Source organism: Cajanus cajan, chromosome 7 (assembly GCF_000230855.2).
Source record: "Cajanus cajan strain Asha chromosome 7, NIPB_CcT2T_4, whole genome shotgun sequence".
NCBI classification, from domain to species: Eukaryota; Viridiplantae; Streptophyta; class Magnoliopsida; order Fabales; family Fabaceae; genus Cajanus; species Cajanus cajan.
This window is the reverse complement of record NC_138523.1, coordinates 52,939,609-52,957,418: the sequence shown is the minus strand read 5'-3', so window position 1 is coordinate 52,957,418 and position 17,810 is coordinate 52,939,609. Positions and strand designations below refer to the sequence as shown.

General features: G+C 34.3%; 3 protein-coding genes across 9 annotated transcripts; 2 read left to right on the top strand and 1 right to left on the bottom strand.

The window, feature by feature from the left end:
* Positions 1 to 1,221: 1,221 nt before the first annotated feature.
* LOC109789073 (heat shock protein 83) lies at positions 1,222 to 3,842 on the top strand. Of its 2 annotated transcripts, XM_020347940.3 has the most exons (4): positions 1,222 to 1,410; positions 1,492 to 1,633; positions 1,721 to 2,001; positions 2,086 to 3,842. In XM_020347940.3, the coding sequence occupies exons 1-4, from the start codon at positions 1,288 to 1,290 to the stop codon at positions 3,640 to 3,642; spliced, it is 2,103 nt and encodes a 700-aa protein (XP_020203529.1). In that variant the 5' UTR covers positions 1,222 to 1,287; the 3' UTR covers positions 3,643 to 3,842. The 2 variants fall into 2 exon arrangements, with proteins under 2 accessions (XP_020203529.1, XP_029126457.1); XM_029270624.2 differs by lacking the exon at positions 1,222 to 1,410 and having other exon boundaries at positions 1,511 to 1,640.
* Positions 3,843 to 5,467: 1,625 nt separating this feature from the next.
* On the top strand, positions 5,468 to 9,360 carry LOC109815646 (uncharacterized). 3 transcript variants are annotated; one of them, XM_083060062.1, is made up of 7 exons: positions 5,468 to 5,923; positions 6,466 to 6,564; positions 6,643 to 6,698; positions 6,803 to 6,915; positions 7,053 to 7,149; positions 7,356 to 8,771; positions 8,875 to 9,360. In XM_083060062.1, exons 1-7 carry the CDS (start codon positions 5,850 to 5,852, stop codon positions 8,877 to 8,879), a joined length of 1,860 nt encoding a protein of 619 aa, XP_082916188.1. In that variant the 5' UTR covers positions 5,468 to 5,849; the 3' UTR covers positions 8,880 to 9,360. The 3 variants fall into 3 exon arrangements, with proteins under 3 accessions (XP_082916188.1, XP_082916187.1, XP_082916189.1); XM_083060061.1 differs by having other exon boundaries at positions 8,867 to 9,360; XM_083060063.1 differs by lacking the exon at positions 6,466 to 6,564 and having other exon boundaries at positions 8,867 to 9,360.
* A 223-nt stretch (positions 9,361 to 9,583) lies between these two features.
* On the bottom strand, positions 9,584 to 13,913 carry LOC109815658 (protein REVEILLE 6). 4 transcript variants are annotated; one of them, XM_029270622.2, is made up of 8 exons: positions 13,560 to 13,900; positions 12,788 to 12,845; positions 11,914 to 12,037; positions 11,667 to 11,837; positions 11,434 to 11,535; positions 10,602 to 10,711; positions 10,351 to 10,410; positions 9,584 to 9,995 (listed from the first exon to the last, which is right to left on the bottom strand). In XM_029270622.2, the coding sequence occupies exons 1-8, from the start codon at positions 13,757 to 13,759 to the stop codon at positions 9,978 to 9,980; spliced, it is 843 nt and encodes a 280-aa protein (XP_029126455.1). In that variant the 5' UTR covers positions 13,760 to 13,900; the 3' UTR covers positions 9,584 to 9,977. The 4 variants fall into 4 exon arrangements, with proteins under 4 accessions (XP_029126455.1, XP_020236024.1, XP_020236032.1 ...); XM_020380435.3 differs by having other exon boundaries at positions 9,584 to 10,000; positions 13,560 to 13,899; XM_020380443.3 differs by having other exon boundaries at positions 9,584 to 9,931; positions 13,560 to 13,898.
* Positions 13,914 to 17,810: the final 3,897 nt, after the last annotated feature.

The window sequence follows — 17,810 nt, the reverse complement described above, 5'->3', positions numbered from 1 at the left end:
AAAATTATATACAATTATGTCACAAAATGAAAAATTGTAAAACTAAATTAAAATATACTTTATAATAAATAATTCAATTAAAAATATAATATTATGTTATAAATTAAAAATTATTATTAATACATAGTTGTTTAAAAAAATTGTATTTTTTAAGAGAATTATCTTTTTAATATATACAATGCATGAGATAAGTATTATTTTTATATAACTAAAATTTATAATAAATAAATATTTTTAATATATAAATTATATTATAATTAAAATTTATAATAATTTTTTAAATATAAAATACATTTAAAATTTATAACAAGTAATTTATTTTGTAATATCACCATAAAATTTAAATTTTACTTTTACAATGAAGACAATTAAAAATTAAAATTAAGTCTCTAATTTACTTGAATTTCTCATCATTAACTTAATTTTTTGTCTATGAAAAGATGGGTTTATTTTAGTTTTAGTCTAATAATAAATTGTTTAGTTTTAGATTTTAAAAACTATAAATACCGTGTGTGTATATATATAATTATTGATGAAAAATTAAGCTCACAAATTTTTATAATAATTTTTTAATTATTAATTACCACTAATTATATTTAAAAGGAAAATTGCATCATGAGGCTAATCATTTTAAAATATTTTATAAATTACTGTTTAAAAATAGTATAAAATGTATATTTTATTGAGTATTTTAGTAATTATTTAGAAAACACAAATAACTTATAATAATAATTAAATAATTTTGAAATTTATTTTAACAATAATAAAACTCTTACTAACTATTTGCTGTTAATGTGTATAAAATAGTATTCTTTTGCAAATTCAATTTAGTGTAGAATTAGAATTCTTAAATGATTAAAATAGCGTTAAGACAAATCACGTTGAAAGGGAGGAAGTTAGGAGAAAGTTCCAGATTCTGGAACTAACACCAGCCTGAGCCTAGGGAGAAAATTCGCGATTCGCTGACGAAAATAAGTAACCTATGTACTCGCAGAGCCCAAAATATTATGATTTATGATTTTGAAGTTATAGTACATTAGTAATTGGTAATTACATTTAAATTTGTGCATGAGTGGAATGGAACTAAAGCGCCAAAAAAACCCGAAATATAAAAAATATATATTTTCAAAGGATGGAGAGAAAAGTAGAAGATTCTAGAGTATGCGTGGCGTGGGTTATCGAAATCCAACGCTGGGCTCTGCTATTTAAATCCCCTTCATCTGCCCCCTTTGAATCAAAGAAGGAAATAGAGATTGTGATCTGTAATCATCTTACTGTTGTGGTGCAATGGCGGAAGCCGAAACGTTCGCATTCCAGGCGGAAATCAACCAGCTCCTTAGCCTCATCATCAACACCTTCTACAGCAACAAAGAAATCTTCCTTCGCGAACTTATCAGCAATGCCTCTGACGTAAGTTACTCTTCTCTCTTCTTCTAAGTTCTAATTCTCCGTTTCCTTAGTTTTCAACCTTGTTAATTTGAATACTTGTAGGCTCTGGATAAAATCCGATTTGAGAGTCTCACCGATAAGAGCAAGCTGGATGCTCAGCCAGAGCTCTTCATTAGATTGCTCCCTGACAAGGTTAACAAGACGATCTCCATCATCGACAGTGGCGTCGGCATGACCAAAGCAGGTAAATGGTAATGCATGCGCCTCTTCCTTAGTTACTATTAATTAATCAATACTCTGTTTGTTAATTAATTAATCGTGTGTGCTTCAGATTTGGTGAACAATTTGGGAACCATTGCACGGTCTGGCACCAAGGAATTCATGGAGGCCTTGCAGGCTGGTGCTGACGTCAGCATGATCGGTCAATTCGGCGTTGGTTTCTACTCCGCCTACCTCGTCGCCGAGAAAGTAATCGTCACCACCAAGCACAACGACGATGAACAATACATTTGGGAATCGCAAGCCGGTGGCTCCTTCACCGTTACTAGGGATGTCAATGGCGAACAACTCGGAAGAGGAACTAAGATTACCTTGTTCCTCAAGGAAGATCAGGTAAGTAGAAAATCTTTAATTAAATAATCAATTATCAACAATTCAACTCTCCATGGTTAATTTTATGTTGGTTGTTTGTTATAGTTGGAGTACTTGGAGGAGAGGAGGATTAAGGATCTTGTGAAGAAACACTCTGAATTCATTAGCTACCCTATTTACCTCTGGACGGAGACGACGACTGAGAAAGAGATCAGTGATGACGAGGATGATGAGCCCAAGAAGGAAGAGGAGGGGGACGTTGAGGAGGTTGATGAAGAAAAAGAGAAAGAGAAGGACGGTAAGAAGAAGAAGAAGATTAAGGAGGTTTCTCACGAGTGGCAACTCATTAACAAGCAGAAACCAATCTGGTTGCGCAAGCCAGAGGAGATTACCAAGGAGGAATATGCGTCATTCTACAAGAGTCTCACCAATGACTGGGAGGACCACTTGGCCGTTAAGCATTTTTCAGTGGAGGGTCAGCTTGAGTTCAAGGCCATTTTGTTTGTGCCCAGAAGAGCACCTTTTGATTTGTTCGACACCAGGAAGAAGATGAACAACATCAAGCTGTATGTTCGGAGGGTGTTCATTATGGACAACTGTGAAGAGCTCATTCCGGAGTATCTTGGATTTGTCAAGGGTGTGGTTGACTCTGATGATCTCCCACTCAACATCTCTCGCGAGATGCTGCAGCAGAACAAGATCCTCAAGGTGATCAGGAAGAACCTTGTGAAGAAGTGCATTGAGATGTTCAACGAGATCGCGGAGAATAAAGAGGATTACAACAAATTCTATGATGCTTTCTCGAAGAACTTGAAGCTGGGGATCCATGAGGATAGCCAGAACAGAGCGAAGTTGGCTGATTTGCTCAGGTACCACTCTACGAAAAGTGGGGATGAAATGACGAGCCTGAAGGACTATGTTACAAGAATGAAGGAGGGTCAGAAGGATATTTACTACATCACCGGAGAGAGCAAGAAGGCCGTGGAGAATTCTCCGTTTTTGGAGAGACTCAAGAAGAAGGGCTATGAGGTGCTCTTCATGGTGGATGCTATTGACGAGTATGCTGTTGGGCAGCTGAAGGAGTATGACGGGAAGAAGCTGGTGTCTGCTACCAAGGAAGGGTTGACGTTGGATGACGAGAGCGAGGAGGAGAAAAAGAAGAAAGAGGAGAAGAAGAAGTCTTTTGAGGAGCTCTGCAAGACAATTAAGGAGATATTGGGAGACAAAGTTGAGAAGGTGGTTGTCTCTGATAGAATTGTTGATTCCCCATGCTGTTTGGTGACTGGGGAGTATGGTTGGACTGCGAATATGGAGAGGATCATGAAGGCTCAGGCTTTGAGGGATAGCAGCATGAGTAGCTACATGTCTAGCAAGAAGACCATGGAGATCAACCCGGACAATGGAATCATGGAGGAGCTGAGAAAGAGGGCTGAAGCTGATAAGAATGATAAGTCAGTGAAAGACCTCGTGTTGCTACTCTTTGAGACAGCACTCTTGACTTCTGGTTTCAGCCTTGATGATCCCAACACGTTTGCTGCTAGAATTCACAGGATGCTGAAGCTCGGTCTCAGCATCGATGAAGAGGAGACTGGTGGGGATGAAGATATGCCTCCACTGGAGGAGGATGGTGCCGAGGAGAGCAAGATGGAGGAAGTTGACTAAGGCCATGGGATGTGTTTGATATTGATAGTATGTTTGTGGGGTGTTAGTCTTACAATTGGTGGTGGGTGCGTCTGAGAGTCTGTCTATAGAGTGTGTTTTCTTGTCTTTGGTAGTAGTTCTGTGGTGTCAATATGTGTTCTGTTGTGTGCGTATGACTGGTATAAATATCAATGAAGAGGATCATGTGAATTTCTCCTAAATTTTGTTTCCTAATATTCAGCGGTTAGTCAACTGAAATTGGACGATATTATGTTCATTTACCGAGCCTTCTTAAGAAAGGATCATGATGATAACTAAGAGTGTAACTTACTAATTCGTTAAGTTCATAAATCATCATATTTTATGTTTGCATATATATCGTCAGACGTCAGATGCTTGTGATAGTTCCATTTGCGCAGCGGGAGGATGAATTTGTGGCTGAGACTGAAGCCAATTTTCCCTGCAAGAGTAAGTTACGTTGTATGCTACATAAAATTAAAATCATTTATCATGTAAAAAGAGCGATTTAGTTTTAGAAAAATCATAGATGAATGATAAGTTTTTGTTAAATTTCACTGCAACTGGGATATCCAATTATGGTCCTCCAACGTTACCGCGCCTTCTCCCAGTTTCTTGATTGTTTAGGTTCCGAGACAAAGCCTCCAAATCACAATCAACATTTTGTCGTTTGCTTTATCTGAGGTGGAGTTACCGGACCAGGGGTTTGTAAGGTTATTTTTAATGCGTGAGAGAGAAGGGGTTATCTAATTTATCCAAATAGAAAATGGGTCAAACAACTTTATAGACCATGGTTAGTTAATTAATAAAATGAACCAATCATTTTAACAATTAATTACACTATTTCTACGGTGTTAAGTAAGACATTTTTTTTAGAAGTGTCATAAAATTATTGAATTATTGAAATGTTACAAAATTTTTAAGTTCTAATCTTATTTATTTTCAAATTTAACAGTAATTTTTAGAATCTGATTAGAATGTATTATTATGCATGTCATATACTGACATTGTTGATTTGTGTAATAATTGTTTTTTTAAAAAATATATTTATAATAATATTTAATTGATGAATATTATAAATTTGTATATATTAAAATATATAAAAAAAAATTTCTGAATAAATTTGTATTAATTAGAGTACCATTAACATTTATTCATAATATATAAAATTGGAAATATAGGCTTGCATTAACATATCTGAGGTTTGATGTGTTATTTTGTCATTTCAACATTTTTACTTAGCTGTCACTCGCTTTCCATATTCAATATAAGCACTTAAAAACATATTGTTATCTAATATTATTATTAAAATTATTATCTTTAATTTAAATCTTAATTACATTTTAAACTAATTTTACTTATAAAATTTACTCTTCTTAAATTCAAGCATTTAATATTCTATTTAAATTTTCAACTTATTTATGTATATCTCTTTTATAATTTTAAATAATTTTCTCTTAAATAGTTTTTAATTTACATTTTCAAAGTTGACCTAAATTGAAAAAAATATTTATGAAATACTTGTTGTTAGGCAATAATAATGTGAATGATAACAAAACAAAGTATGAGGAAATTCACATTACTTTTTCAAAGGAATATTTGTATTAATAATATAAATAAATATTACTAAGCTAAATATTCACCAAAAAAATAAAATAAAATCTCCATAACAAACTACTAGTAGTATATGAAAACATGCGCGAATGAGCGTGACTAGTACTGGCGAGGGTAAAACGCGTGGCGTCGTGGTCAGTGTCTACAAATAGAATAGCAATAATAATTCCAACAGATTCTCACACTTACTCTTCACTCTTCCTTCTTCACCAAGCTTTTTGTTTCTGCTTCTATTTTCTCTTTCTCAAACAAGTTTTACCGAGAAACTTCTTCTCAGAGAAAATGTATCGTTTGCCTCTTCCGCAACCACCTCCACCACCACCACCACCACCACCGGATGCTATTCCCGCTATTCTTGTTCTCGTTATCGTTGCTGTTATTGTTGTCATTTTTCTTTTCGGCAAAATTCAAAGATAGTACACACTTGCGTTCACTCTTAGGCGAGATCTCAGTAACAATGTGCTCGTCTTTAGGTTTCGTAGCTTCTTCTTGACACGTTTAACAGCATTCTTGCAACTTGTTTTCCAACTCTTGTTGCTTCAAAAGACTCTAGCATTTCGAGTCAATAATCGTTGACCAATTATTTTCCTTACAAAATGAGCCAAGAAACTGCAACTGCGACGTTCTCGGCGCCGTCTCCTTCTCATGTTCAAGTCCAAGAGCCTAACAAGTAAACACTGATAGTGATCAATAGTTATTATATTAACATTCTCTTAATCCGAACGATTATTTTATTCATACTTTCTTGATTCGAATGATTAATTTATTTATATTGTCCTCATTCGAATGCTTATTATATTGATATTTTCTTGTTCTGTACAAACCAACTGTTTTGGTTTATGGCATGTCTTAAGCTTCTGCTGCTCTTTTTTTATTTTATTTATTTATTTAACTTATAGCCCATGCCTTTTGAATTTATTTAGTAATTTCTTTAGTATAATCTTCTTTCTGTCTGTCGGCTAAGAAACTACCAAGTCATATTATAGGACGTTTACCTTTTTTCTTTTTCTTGTTACGACTGAAAATCGCTTGAGCACAGTAGAATCTTTAAAGATTTTTATCAGCGAGGTTTTAGTTTGGTGAGGATCCAGAGTTATGCAACTGATGATGAAAAAAATGACTCATTGATGCTGCAATTTTTTTCCCTAGTAACTAAGTAACACGTTTTTATGTCTCGAATTAAATTAAGATCCTAAAGATTTGGTATTGCAGGCGGTCAAAAATTTCATATACAAGAGAATTTCTTCTCTCCTTAGACAAAGCGGACAGCACAGTAAAATTACCCGCGGAGGCTCAGTCCTCAATTTCATGGTTAAAAATAATACCTCTTATGGCATTGTGTTTTTAGAAGATTAACTCTTGTTTAATTCGTGCCTGTTTCTTTAACAGCGCGGTTGACGAGGCATCCGGCCTTCTATCTTCACCTTTATGTGCTCCAGTTCCAGGTGTGTTACTATTCAAGATTTGCCAATCTGTTTACTAGCGTATTGCATTTTGTAGTTTTGTTCGACAAAAATATTTTTAAATATTCATTCATGCTTTCGCACAGATTCCAAATGTCAAAGAAATGTGCCTCAAATTTTTTCTTTCAATGTTCCGGATGATGCTAATCAACTACTGCATAAAAGTGATGAGCCGTATCGGCCTCCATATCGCTACAAGGTCTGATTTGAACTTTATATAAAACTTTTGAACGGAGTATCTTCAAATATGGTTCCTATAGAGTAACAAACTGTAAGGTAGATTTAGGCATGCAACCATTTATTTCCGCTGTGTCAAGGGTCCATGTTCTTTTTCAGGCACTTCCTTCTTCAACTAGAGATAGCAGTGATTTCCTTAACGGTGACACTTCTGGATCTTTTCAAGAGGTAGCAGATATGGAAATACGGAGAAAAGGTCTAATATCTTTTTATGTGATTCTTTATCGTCTTCTTATATAGTTATATTGTCAACTTGTCGTCCATAAGGTTATTATATCATTTTTCTCATTATCAATGAGTATCCACTATGTAATTCTGTTGGTACATAAAGAAAAGGCTAGACATTTTTGCCGAAATGAAAAGTATCAAGCTAAGATTTTCATGAAGATAATTTATATGCAGATACTGTCGGTGTGCCCAAGGAGGCCAAATGGCATTCTGATTCCAAGGATTCTTCTGACGAATTTCTGAGGTCACCAACTACAAGAAACTCGAATACCTTGCAATTTACTTCTACTGTAATCAGTAAGCAATTAGATGGTTCACGGAAATCATGTCAGATTCAAGGTGCTATAAGAGGGGATGCTGGTCCGTCCACACTGCTTGAGACTGCTAAAAATTGTCCTACCCCAAGTCAGGAAGTGCAAGATTTAACTACTAATGGATCAGTAAATCCATGGCTGAAAACTATAAACCACATTGATGCATCTTGGCTTCTTCTTTCAATGATGGATAATGGCCATATAGAGTCAGAAGAAAGTTCAAACTTGGATGTGGAACTTCAGGAAGGGACTGCCCGTGTTATGGAATCCCTAAACAAAAGCATATCACCAAGCTTCTTAAGCGAAGAGAATTGTGGAAATCACAAGAAGAATCATTGTGTAGTGGAACATGAACAAGGTTTCTTGGACTTGGAATTAAGTAGTACATCAGCTTGCGTCTATGATTCCTCGGAGGCTTATATCTCTCCTACTAGTTTGGAAGAGGAAAAACAGTTTGTTTCAATGATTGATGACTGTGAATCATCTACGGTCAACTGTAAAGGCATTTCAGTTTGCATGAAGCAAAATCCATCCAGCTCTGGTTTCCAAATTCACCGGGAGTTGGAATTAAATTCTTCCAGTGGCAGCTTAGATGGAGAATCAAATTCGAGCTTTGAACTTTGTTTGCCTGACGAGGACAGTTTAATTACATTTGAAGAATTCTTGATGCCTGATGTGGAAAATTTGGCCGTGGTGGATGGTTCCATGTCTAGTAGCCCTGAAAGGCATACAACTGAAGCTGATGTGTTTAGTCCAAGGTCACCGCGTGAAATGGTTGAGAAGCTAGTGGATTTTATACTCAATGATGAAAGCTCTGCACCACATGTGGATGATCCAATAGAGCACCATGGAGCTGGACTTGGGGGCTTTTCCCACTCTCTGAATACTCAGGAAACTCGCACAGAGTTCTGCTCCAATCAATTGAATCCAGAGAGGGATCAAGATCATAATGGTTTTCAAAGAAACTCCATTGATTCAGCCGTATATTCCTTTTTCTCCCACTCTTTCCCATCCAACACTTTTTCTCAACCTCTCCCTCTTTATCATGAAGAGCTGAGAAGGTTTGATCATGAAGTTAGTCAATCAATGTTCCAGCAGATGATAAGTCCAGGCAAACTTCATCTCTGCTCATTAAGTGTATCACAAAGTGGAGTGCCATCACATCTGCCTGCACTCCAGATGGCTTCTTGCACACAGAAGCTAAATTCAATCCAAGGTTGTCCCTTTGCGTATCAGGAACCACAAAACTCGGGGGATTTTATAAGACCAAGTCCCGGTAAGTAATCACTTGCATACCATTTTAAAACGAGTCATGTAGAACTGAAATTTAACTAATGTAATAGTTACTGATTATATTCTATGAGCCGTTAGATTTTCAGGGTGATAGCAACATCAATCCAGCTGCAGTTGATAATTTCCTTGAAATGAAATTGCGATCACGTAACTGGCACCCTCATATGCGAGGTTTTTAGTAGCAGAGTGTTGACCACACAACCAGCAGTAGCGGAGGCGGAGATAGAATAACGGTATCAACAATGGAAAATAGATGACAATTGTCTACCCAGATCTTTCATATTTTTGTAGTGAAATAGTTGTGAAGCTGTGTAAATAATAAACCTCTCCTAGTTACCGTCAAATCAGGTATAGTTAGTAGGACGATTGTATATGGAAATTTCATGGTTAGAAATACGGTATGACACAGTAAAGGCTTTTAGTAAATAGGCGGATATGATATAAGAGTTAGTACAGCAAGCCAGTAACTTTCTCGAATTCATACATGCGATGTCTGTAAGATTGAACAGCATGATGTTGGTCCATCAATTTGGTAGTCTCAACTTTTAATAGTTTGTTCTACCCTGCCTTTATTACTATTCTTTTGTATAATTTGTGTTACAAAGTGAATTCTTGATAATTGTTAATATTCATTTGGATTTCAAGTTAATTCTTTCACCTAATTGACTTGCACCATAAAATGAATAACAAGGAAGACACTGCGTGTCATGTTTAGGTGTATCAAAAGTTAATAATGCTATGCTATGCATGTGGGCCGATTGAATCTCAGTTGAGTTCTCAGTACACATGTTCATATCCCAGTGTTAAAAAATTTTACTGTAGAATGTTAGTAAGTGTTTAATAGGAACTGCCTCGCTCTCCAGATGGCTAAATCTAGAAAACAAATATCTGGTACTGTGCATATCTACGCAAAACTATGTACCCTATACATTTCCACATTATTTTCCTTTACTATATACATAACCAAATTGAATTAAGGAATTTATTAAAAGCCTTGTTTAGCTGTGATCACGAGCAGCAACATCTTTTACAGCCAGAGTTGCCATGCCAAGGCATCATGCAAAATTTCACCCCCTGCCTGCATTCAGTAGCTGAAAAACAAAGCCATTTTCTGCCTCCACCCATCTAAGTAGCACTCTTCAACTGCACATCAAGCATATTGATATAATTATCTGTCTCGGATTCCACCTCATATGATGCAAGCAGCCTTCTCTGCATGAATTACACATGCATACTTATATAAATTTTATCATCTTTTCTTCTTTCCATGATCATCCAGTTTGATGTTAGCTTTAGTCATTCAAGTTTCTATGAAGGTGAGAATCCCAAATCATGTATGATGCATTTTTAGGAGCATGATGTGAAATGGACAGTTTTGGAAAGATGAGGAACATATACATAGACCATCTCAAGCAAGAATCCTCAGAAAAGGTATTTGTAAAAATACTCAAACTTTGATGTTAACTTAAAACAGGGGCGAGGCTCAAGTAGAAAATAAGGTGCATTCATCATTATATTTTCATAGTATTAGTAATAGACAGATAATTGATATGAATACTTACATGGTCCTCAAAATCTGGACTTGTTAAGTTGATAGACAGGTTTCTCATCAACAATAGCACCTAAATATAGCCAAGGTCATAGAGAGAGTAAGTACTAGTTGACACATATATTAACATAAAGGCTTTAGTCAAAATTACTAATTGTTAGAAGCTGTTGAAAAAATGATTAGACTGTCAAAATTAATTATAAAACATTAGCCGAGAAGAATAGGAAAGAGTCATTGACAAAAAGAAAAGGCACAAGTACGTACCGTCTCAACATCTATAGGATCCATCCCTTTTAGTTTCTGTAGATGTCCAGTTTCCTTTGGATCAAATACACTGCCAATGAAGTTGTATACTTCAGCAAAATCCGGAAGAACTGCATTAAAAACAGGAAGATAAAACATTAAATCAACATTAAAAGATTGAGAAAAACCACCAATATCATTATTAAGAAAACTTCCTTGGAAAAACGAGAAATTATTCAGGAAATCGTGCAAATAAATTTTCAAAAGGATGTCTGTTCAAAGTGGGTTGGGTCGGTGGGAGTTATGACTCCTTCGGGCAGAAAAAACCTTTCTGTATATAAAGATTAAACCCTACACATTAAACTCTAAAGATTAAACGATTCACGGAACAAGAAAAACACGACACACTATCATTTCCATGTGGTGACCGGTGATTAAAATGATAAAATGTTCTAGACAAGGGACTGCATCAAATTTAATAAATCTAAAGTACTATACAGTAGTAATTACTAAATATCAGAATCATAAGATTATTTATCAGTTATCACTATCTGAAGAGAGCCACTAAATTCAGATAAAAGCTAAAACTTTAAAAAAGTATACATATTTGGCAGTTAAAGCACAGTTCAAACGAATATTTTGGTGACTAAGCCAAAATTACTCTGGACCCACAGTTCTTTTTTGGAATTTAAACTGGAACAAAGCAACAGTGTTCATACTGAAATATACAGCACATGCTATGCACACAGATTATGCATATACAACACTCAACTTTGCGATGCACACATTAAATGTGATGTAATAATGGAAGACGACAACATAGAAATTAGAAAGAAAACCATTAAACCCTTGCCTCTCAATGGATGGCTATTAATATTCCCTCGACAATTAGATTCACCAACCAACTGTGCTCTAGGACTTTCACTGCTACTGCAACAATTATTTACCTTTTTCCCTAAAACACAATATATGGTAAACATAATAAATTAATTAGTATCTTAGGAAAATCATGCAAATAACACCCATAAACTATTTCCACTATTATATAATGTAATTTTGAAGTACGGAAATTTCAGCCTTTAGTACCATGCAATACATTGGTGGTTTCCTGCAGAGAGTTGTTTGACCAGGAAGACACTGCAGTGTTAATAATAGGAGTTCTAAGCATTGCTGAAGAATCAGGCTTTATTATGTATCCAGGTTCAAGCAAAGCCGATGAAGATTGAAAGGATCCTGATACTTGTGAGAGTACTGGGGCTGCCAAATATCACTAACAACTATTAGATACAATTGCATTTTATTGAGTAGCGAAAAATGTAGGCAAGATTATAACCATTTTTTGAAGCTTTCTGAGGATATGGATGGGCAGCTTTTCTTTTTGGTCTGGGTGGAGGAAGATGTTCACTTGTCCCACTCTTTTGAACTTTTAGAAAGTATTTCTGAGCATGGCTACGTATCTACAAAATCAGTAGTAATTTTTCATTCCTTTTTATAGGTATTTGAGGTATCCATTTAACATTGAAACTCATGGAAAAAGTAATAGAAATCTCCACAATCCATACAACTTCCACATATATACAGATCATTAATCCACATAAGCTGAAAAACGCAACCAATGAATATTAAGAGATATACCAGCATATTTCCCTAGAATTTTTTTTATTCCTGTTAACAACATCAAAGGTTTTCTGCTTTCCAAGTTAAGTTAGTCAACTGGTGGTATCCCAGAAGGAAATTTGCATATTCGTGTTCACCCAAACTTACATCTAACAAATTAAACTTTTAGGGTAGTTGGTTCATATGCTTAAAGTTTCAGCTCAGGTTGATCCTTATATAGCAGACACATGGAACTCATAAACTTTCTTCGAATGAACAACTGATTGTTATGGTTGTTAAGTTCTGCACATTTTTTTCTCACCAAAGAAAAAGAAAAGTTTTATGGAGTACGGGTTAAACAAACCACTTCAAAAGCTATAAAGGCAAGGAGGGAAAGAGAAAGGAAAATATCAATTTTACTTTTTTGGTATTTCATGTCCAATAACCAATAGTTTCTTTGGAAAATGCCAAAATCCTTAATGTAACATTAGCAATTAACCACACTCCAAAAACTTTGACAAAACTAATTCAATCCAGAACAGTTATGGCTAACCCAACCCAGAAACAACAGCTAGTGTAAATTTTCAGTCACAGGTTGCATTGGAAATTACCTGGATAACTGTCTTGGATCCAACAAATGCTTCAATCTTTTTCCAGTCACGGTCAAACCTGAACACAGAATGAAAGGAACTAAACAATATGAGATAATGCAAAAGGATGACTAAGGCCAGAAAAGGGGAAAACAAACACGTAGCTTAAATTTGACATAGTCAATTTTGTTTGGAAATAGGAAACTATGTTTGATCATTAAATGAACCTCTTCAACATAAAGATGCGATTAGTACAATATATTCTTGATTTATTATCAAAATTTACAATTTAAACAACTTGGTTCTTTTCAGGTGTACTTGATTGGAGAGGAACGACAGTATTTTCAAGGGTGTGACTTTGCCTTTGCCTTTGGTTTTCTTTTTTTCTTTTTTTTTTTTGTTGGATAGGTTTGTGTTTATGGCTTCCATTAGGTGTCTTTCCTATGGTTGTTTCAAGGGAAATTTATTATTGAAAGACAGAGAGATCAACCAGCTCTGTTGCATTTTCCCAGCCACTGCTCAGTGTTTTCTTCTCATTCTCTTCTATTTAGGAAAATTTCTTAACCTCCCCCAAGATTTAACTTCTATCTTTTCTTTCTAATGGTGGAAATTTAACTTCTACCTTGTTTGTAACCCAACAAATCGGAACCATCATGTTTGTCCACAATTTAGAACCTTGTATACAGTATACTACTAAAACCCATGTCTCCATTTAACTTAAAAATCCACACATTACATACAATTGAAGTAGAGAAGAAAATAACAAAAAAAAAAAAGAGTAATTTTTACGTACAATTGAAGAGCTTCGAGAAACTTGTCGTGTTCGGGTTCAGTCCAACTCTCCCTAGACTTGGTGATAGTGTAAGGCTTGCGAGTCTTCTTAGCAGGGTCCTCCAGCGAATCTCCGGCGAAGGGGAGGATTCCGGGGAGCGACATGGCGGAAGGGTCCAAATAGAAAGCCTCAGAGGGGTTGGGGTTTTTGGACACCATCATGCTTAGTAAGCTTCAAGCTTTGTATAATGTGAGAGAAAGAGATGCGGGTGTCAGTTAGAGACACAGATACAACTCAACACTCAACTCAAGCACACACTATTTAATACTCTGCTTTTCGCTTCCCCGCCAATCCCCATTTGACACCTCACCAACTAACTTAATCTTACACATTCAAGTTTAAAACCCTTTCGACCCTTTAAGGTTCGCGTTGTAATTAAGCTTCCGATTCTAATTTCTAAGGTTTGGAATTTGGATATTTTCAAAAACCGTACTACAATAATGCATTTCATTTCTATGACAAGACTACGGATCACTTCTGAACTTGTTCTTATCATACTGGTTACTTGGTTTCATCTATGTACACTTATTCAATGACAGTTCTGTCTAAATATCTTTTTCTTATGTTTTATTGGTAAAATATCATACTAGTTTTTTTTTTTTTTTTTTATAGCTTTTTTGTTACAACGATTATTTTCATTTTTATTTTTTTAAATATTCTTGTCACCTAATATTAGGATTACTTTTTAGCTCTGCAAGTCTAATTCAAGACAAATTATAGACATTTCGTTAATGATTATGATAGAATTAGAGAAAGATTCATTCGTGTGGAAGATTGTGAGTGTTTTTTGAGCTAAATATCTCCAAATCGTAAGCACACTTGCCACTTGGTGTAATAATTTCTTCAGAGGATGTGCCTTGTCCCATTTCCTGTGACGTGTTACGTGTGGTCGAGGCTAAGAAAGAATTATAATAGGATACTATGGAAGCTAATCAGTATCATGCAAAACTTGACTTTAAAGCATACTTAAAATAAAACAAACAATCATCTGATTTTGAATTTACTTCTTCATGAGAATTTCTTTTATAAATAAAAAATATTACAATGACGACAATAATCTAACCCATCCTACGTTTATCTAGCTCTATGTATACATATGAACAGTTAGGCTTTTTTTTCTTCTTTTTTTTTTTTTGTAGGTTTCATACATCACACACTGTTGACTCTAAAAACGCAAAAACATGCGATCAGTTGAAAAAAAAAATGGAATAAATACCATGACATAGTGAAATTCCGGGAGGAGAGGGGCATTCCATATTCATGAAATCATAATGTAACCTAAACACACCCACTGTTAGGCGCAAAGGCAAAATAGGCTAAGAAAGAAAACCCTATTGATGTTAAATTTTAATTTGACCAAAATAAACAATTTTATTTTCCATGTGTCGGCTTTGCGATATGTAAGTAAAAAAATTCGAATGGGAAGATAAAATATATTATTGCGTTTATTTAGAGGATTAAAATAGGCGTACAATTTAAATATTAATATTTTCTTATTATTTATTTTCATTATTTAATTTCTTTGGGTTTGAGTAAAGAAGAAAAGTAGCATCGGAGTTAATAAATAGTGTATGAAGTATGAAGTATGAAGGAGGGGAAAATAGAGTGGGTTAGTCCTTTGATTTGTTGAAGAAAAACGACAGGAAAGTGGCAATTAAGTGTTTAGTAACGTGTCGAGAAGAGGTGGGCTGGGTGAGAAAGGTATGGCCCACAACGTATCCGTTGTTGTAAGGTGGGCAGTGACACCCAAAGGTAGGCCACATGATATTAAGCAAGATATTTCTGTGCTGGGCCCGCTAAAAATGTGATGGGCCCGTATCCATCTCACGTTGTGAGGACCCAATGCCCCCTTTGCTATTCTTTCCTTTTCCATTTTGTTTCTTTCCCTCGTGTCTGCCTAACTCTCTTCTTTGTTGTCTATCTCCATATACATGTTGTTATTGCACTTTCGTGTGTTGTGCTAAATCACTTTTTCAACTCATATTTCTGTCTATGTGCAATTAAATCCTCTACCATCCATTCTGGGAATGCCACTGATTCGTGTCAAACAACTAAAAAGCAATTTAAACATGTTAAGAATGTGTTTATACTTGCACTCCTTCAAGTTTAACAAATTTCCACCGTTATTCCTACTTTACTTAAATACATCTTAATTTATATGATAACATAATTCCATGAACCTTTATTGTTAACAAATATGAAATATCTCTACTTATTTCATTAAACATCATGCATTATAAGTGTAATTTGTCCGAATTAAAAACATACAACAGGAATTAAGGATGAATTAAAAAGTTAAGATTTAAAAATTATTTTGCTCCCAAGACATTATGATGTGAATTAACAGAAGTTACTTTTGTCCAAAGTGCACGTGTAGACCGGGATTATGTAGCTGTGCTTGCCTCTTCAAGCTAATATGGTATTGGTAATTAGGTATGGGATGCAACTTAGTCTTGTTTCAACAACAAGAACAGATGAAGTAGCCATAACTGCACAATTTTTATTTTTATTTTTTATTTTTTTTATGAAGACTTGTATAAACTTGTTCACGCACACTTTGAATATGTGAAGTTGTGAGGTCATAATCGAAATCCTGACTTTTGTTGAACAACTTTTTCTTTTCTTCAGTTCTTTGTGGTCACATTCAGGATGGAACCAAAACTTCAATTTAGAGAAAGCTAAAGAAAAAGTTGATTAAAATAAATTTAATTTTTTACATATATTAGAAATAAAAAAATTAATATTATATAACTAATTTTTAATGAATAAAAATACACAATTATATTGAATATAAAAATAGTATACGAAATGTTTAAACCCTAAATCCTAAAACATTTATATGCATATTTAATATTTTAATAAGACCATAAAATTATTTTTATAATAACTTAAATGAACCTTAAAAAAATTAAATGTAAGCATGGTCCCATCCCATTTCCTTCCTCCATCCCCTGGTCACATTGGTTGTTGAAGCTTTTTTCTCAAAATAGTATAGCTATGCACTCTCTTCCTCTAGTTGGTGAGCTGATTATGTGTAAATTTTGAAGGCTTTCTTTTCCCACGTAGGTTTTGTCCGATGGTCTAATTAATTGATGCCATCAAGGTTCAAGACATTGAGCAATTTATTCGAAATTCAACTATGTTTGCGTACCTATAACACTTAAAAAAAAAATTAAACACAAGTTAAACAATTGTAGTTTATTATATAAAATCATAATTTTGTGTATAATAAGTTTCTGATTTATAATGTAATTGTGACTAATCAATCAATTTGTCTTTTAAAGCTTAGAGAAAAAAGCAAATTACAATCACGTAATTTATCTACAACTCCTATCTACAAAAATCACTTATGATTGTTGGTATCTACAAATCCTATTAAGAAAATATTTATAAAACATAAGTAGAGTTGGAAGATTATTGTTAGGGTGATTATTGATTAAAGTTAATTAAAATAGTTTTATATATATTTGATTGTGTATTATGTATGTGTATTAATGATGATGTATGATTGTTTCAGGGGGATGGAATACATGATTCTATCAAGAGAACTGTGTGCTTGCTAAGTGAAAGATTATATTATGTATTTAATTGTAAAGTTGTGTTGCTTTGCTTCCTAAGAACACGTGGATGGATTAAGGTTTCAGGATTTAGAAATGAAAAAAAATTGAATGAGAAAGTTTTGTAAACTTTGATTCTTTTGTTATTGAGAGTTGATACTTGTTTGCCTATACATTTTCTTGCTCTATTTGTATACTAATACTTTCGTAATGATACTTACTGAACAATGAATTCATTGTTTTGTTGGTGCTTGAATAAAGACACAAGTAGTATATATGTGAAAATGACTTATTAACTTTTGTAAGAAGGGGAAAAGCTTAAAAACTTTAGTTTCAAGCGCAAACACAGAAACACCATTTTCATTGATAAACAAAATAAAATGCCAATAATTATATATGAAATATAGGATGTATTGTATAAGGAGAATGAAAGCTTTTTCTTGAAATGACTTATATTGCATCGGTAGAGAGGGGAAAAAACCTGAAAACTCAATATAATAATGGATTCAAGTGAGAAATAAAAAGGAGTTTCCATATTAGCACAATCTCAAACTAAAAATGAATTGTATCTCAAGCATCAATGCATTAGTTTACACTTATTTTTTTACTTGCCATATTGCACACTATTTTATACACAACTGGAACTAGGTTCTTA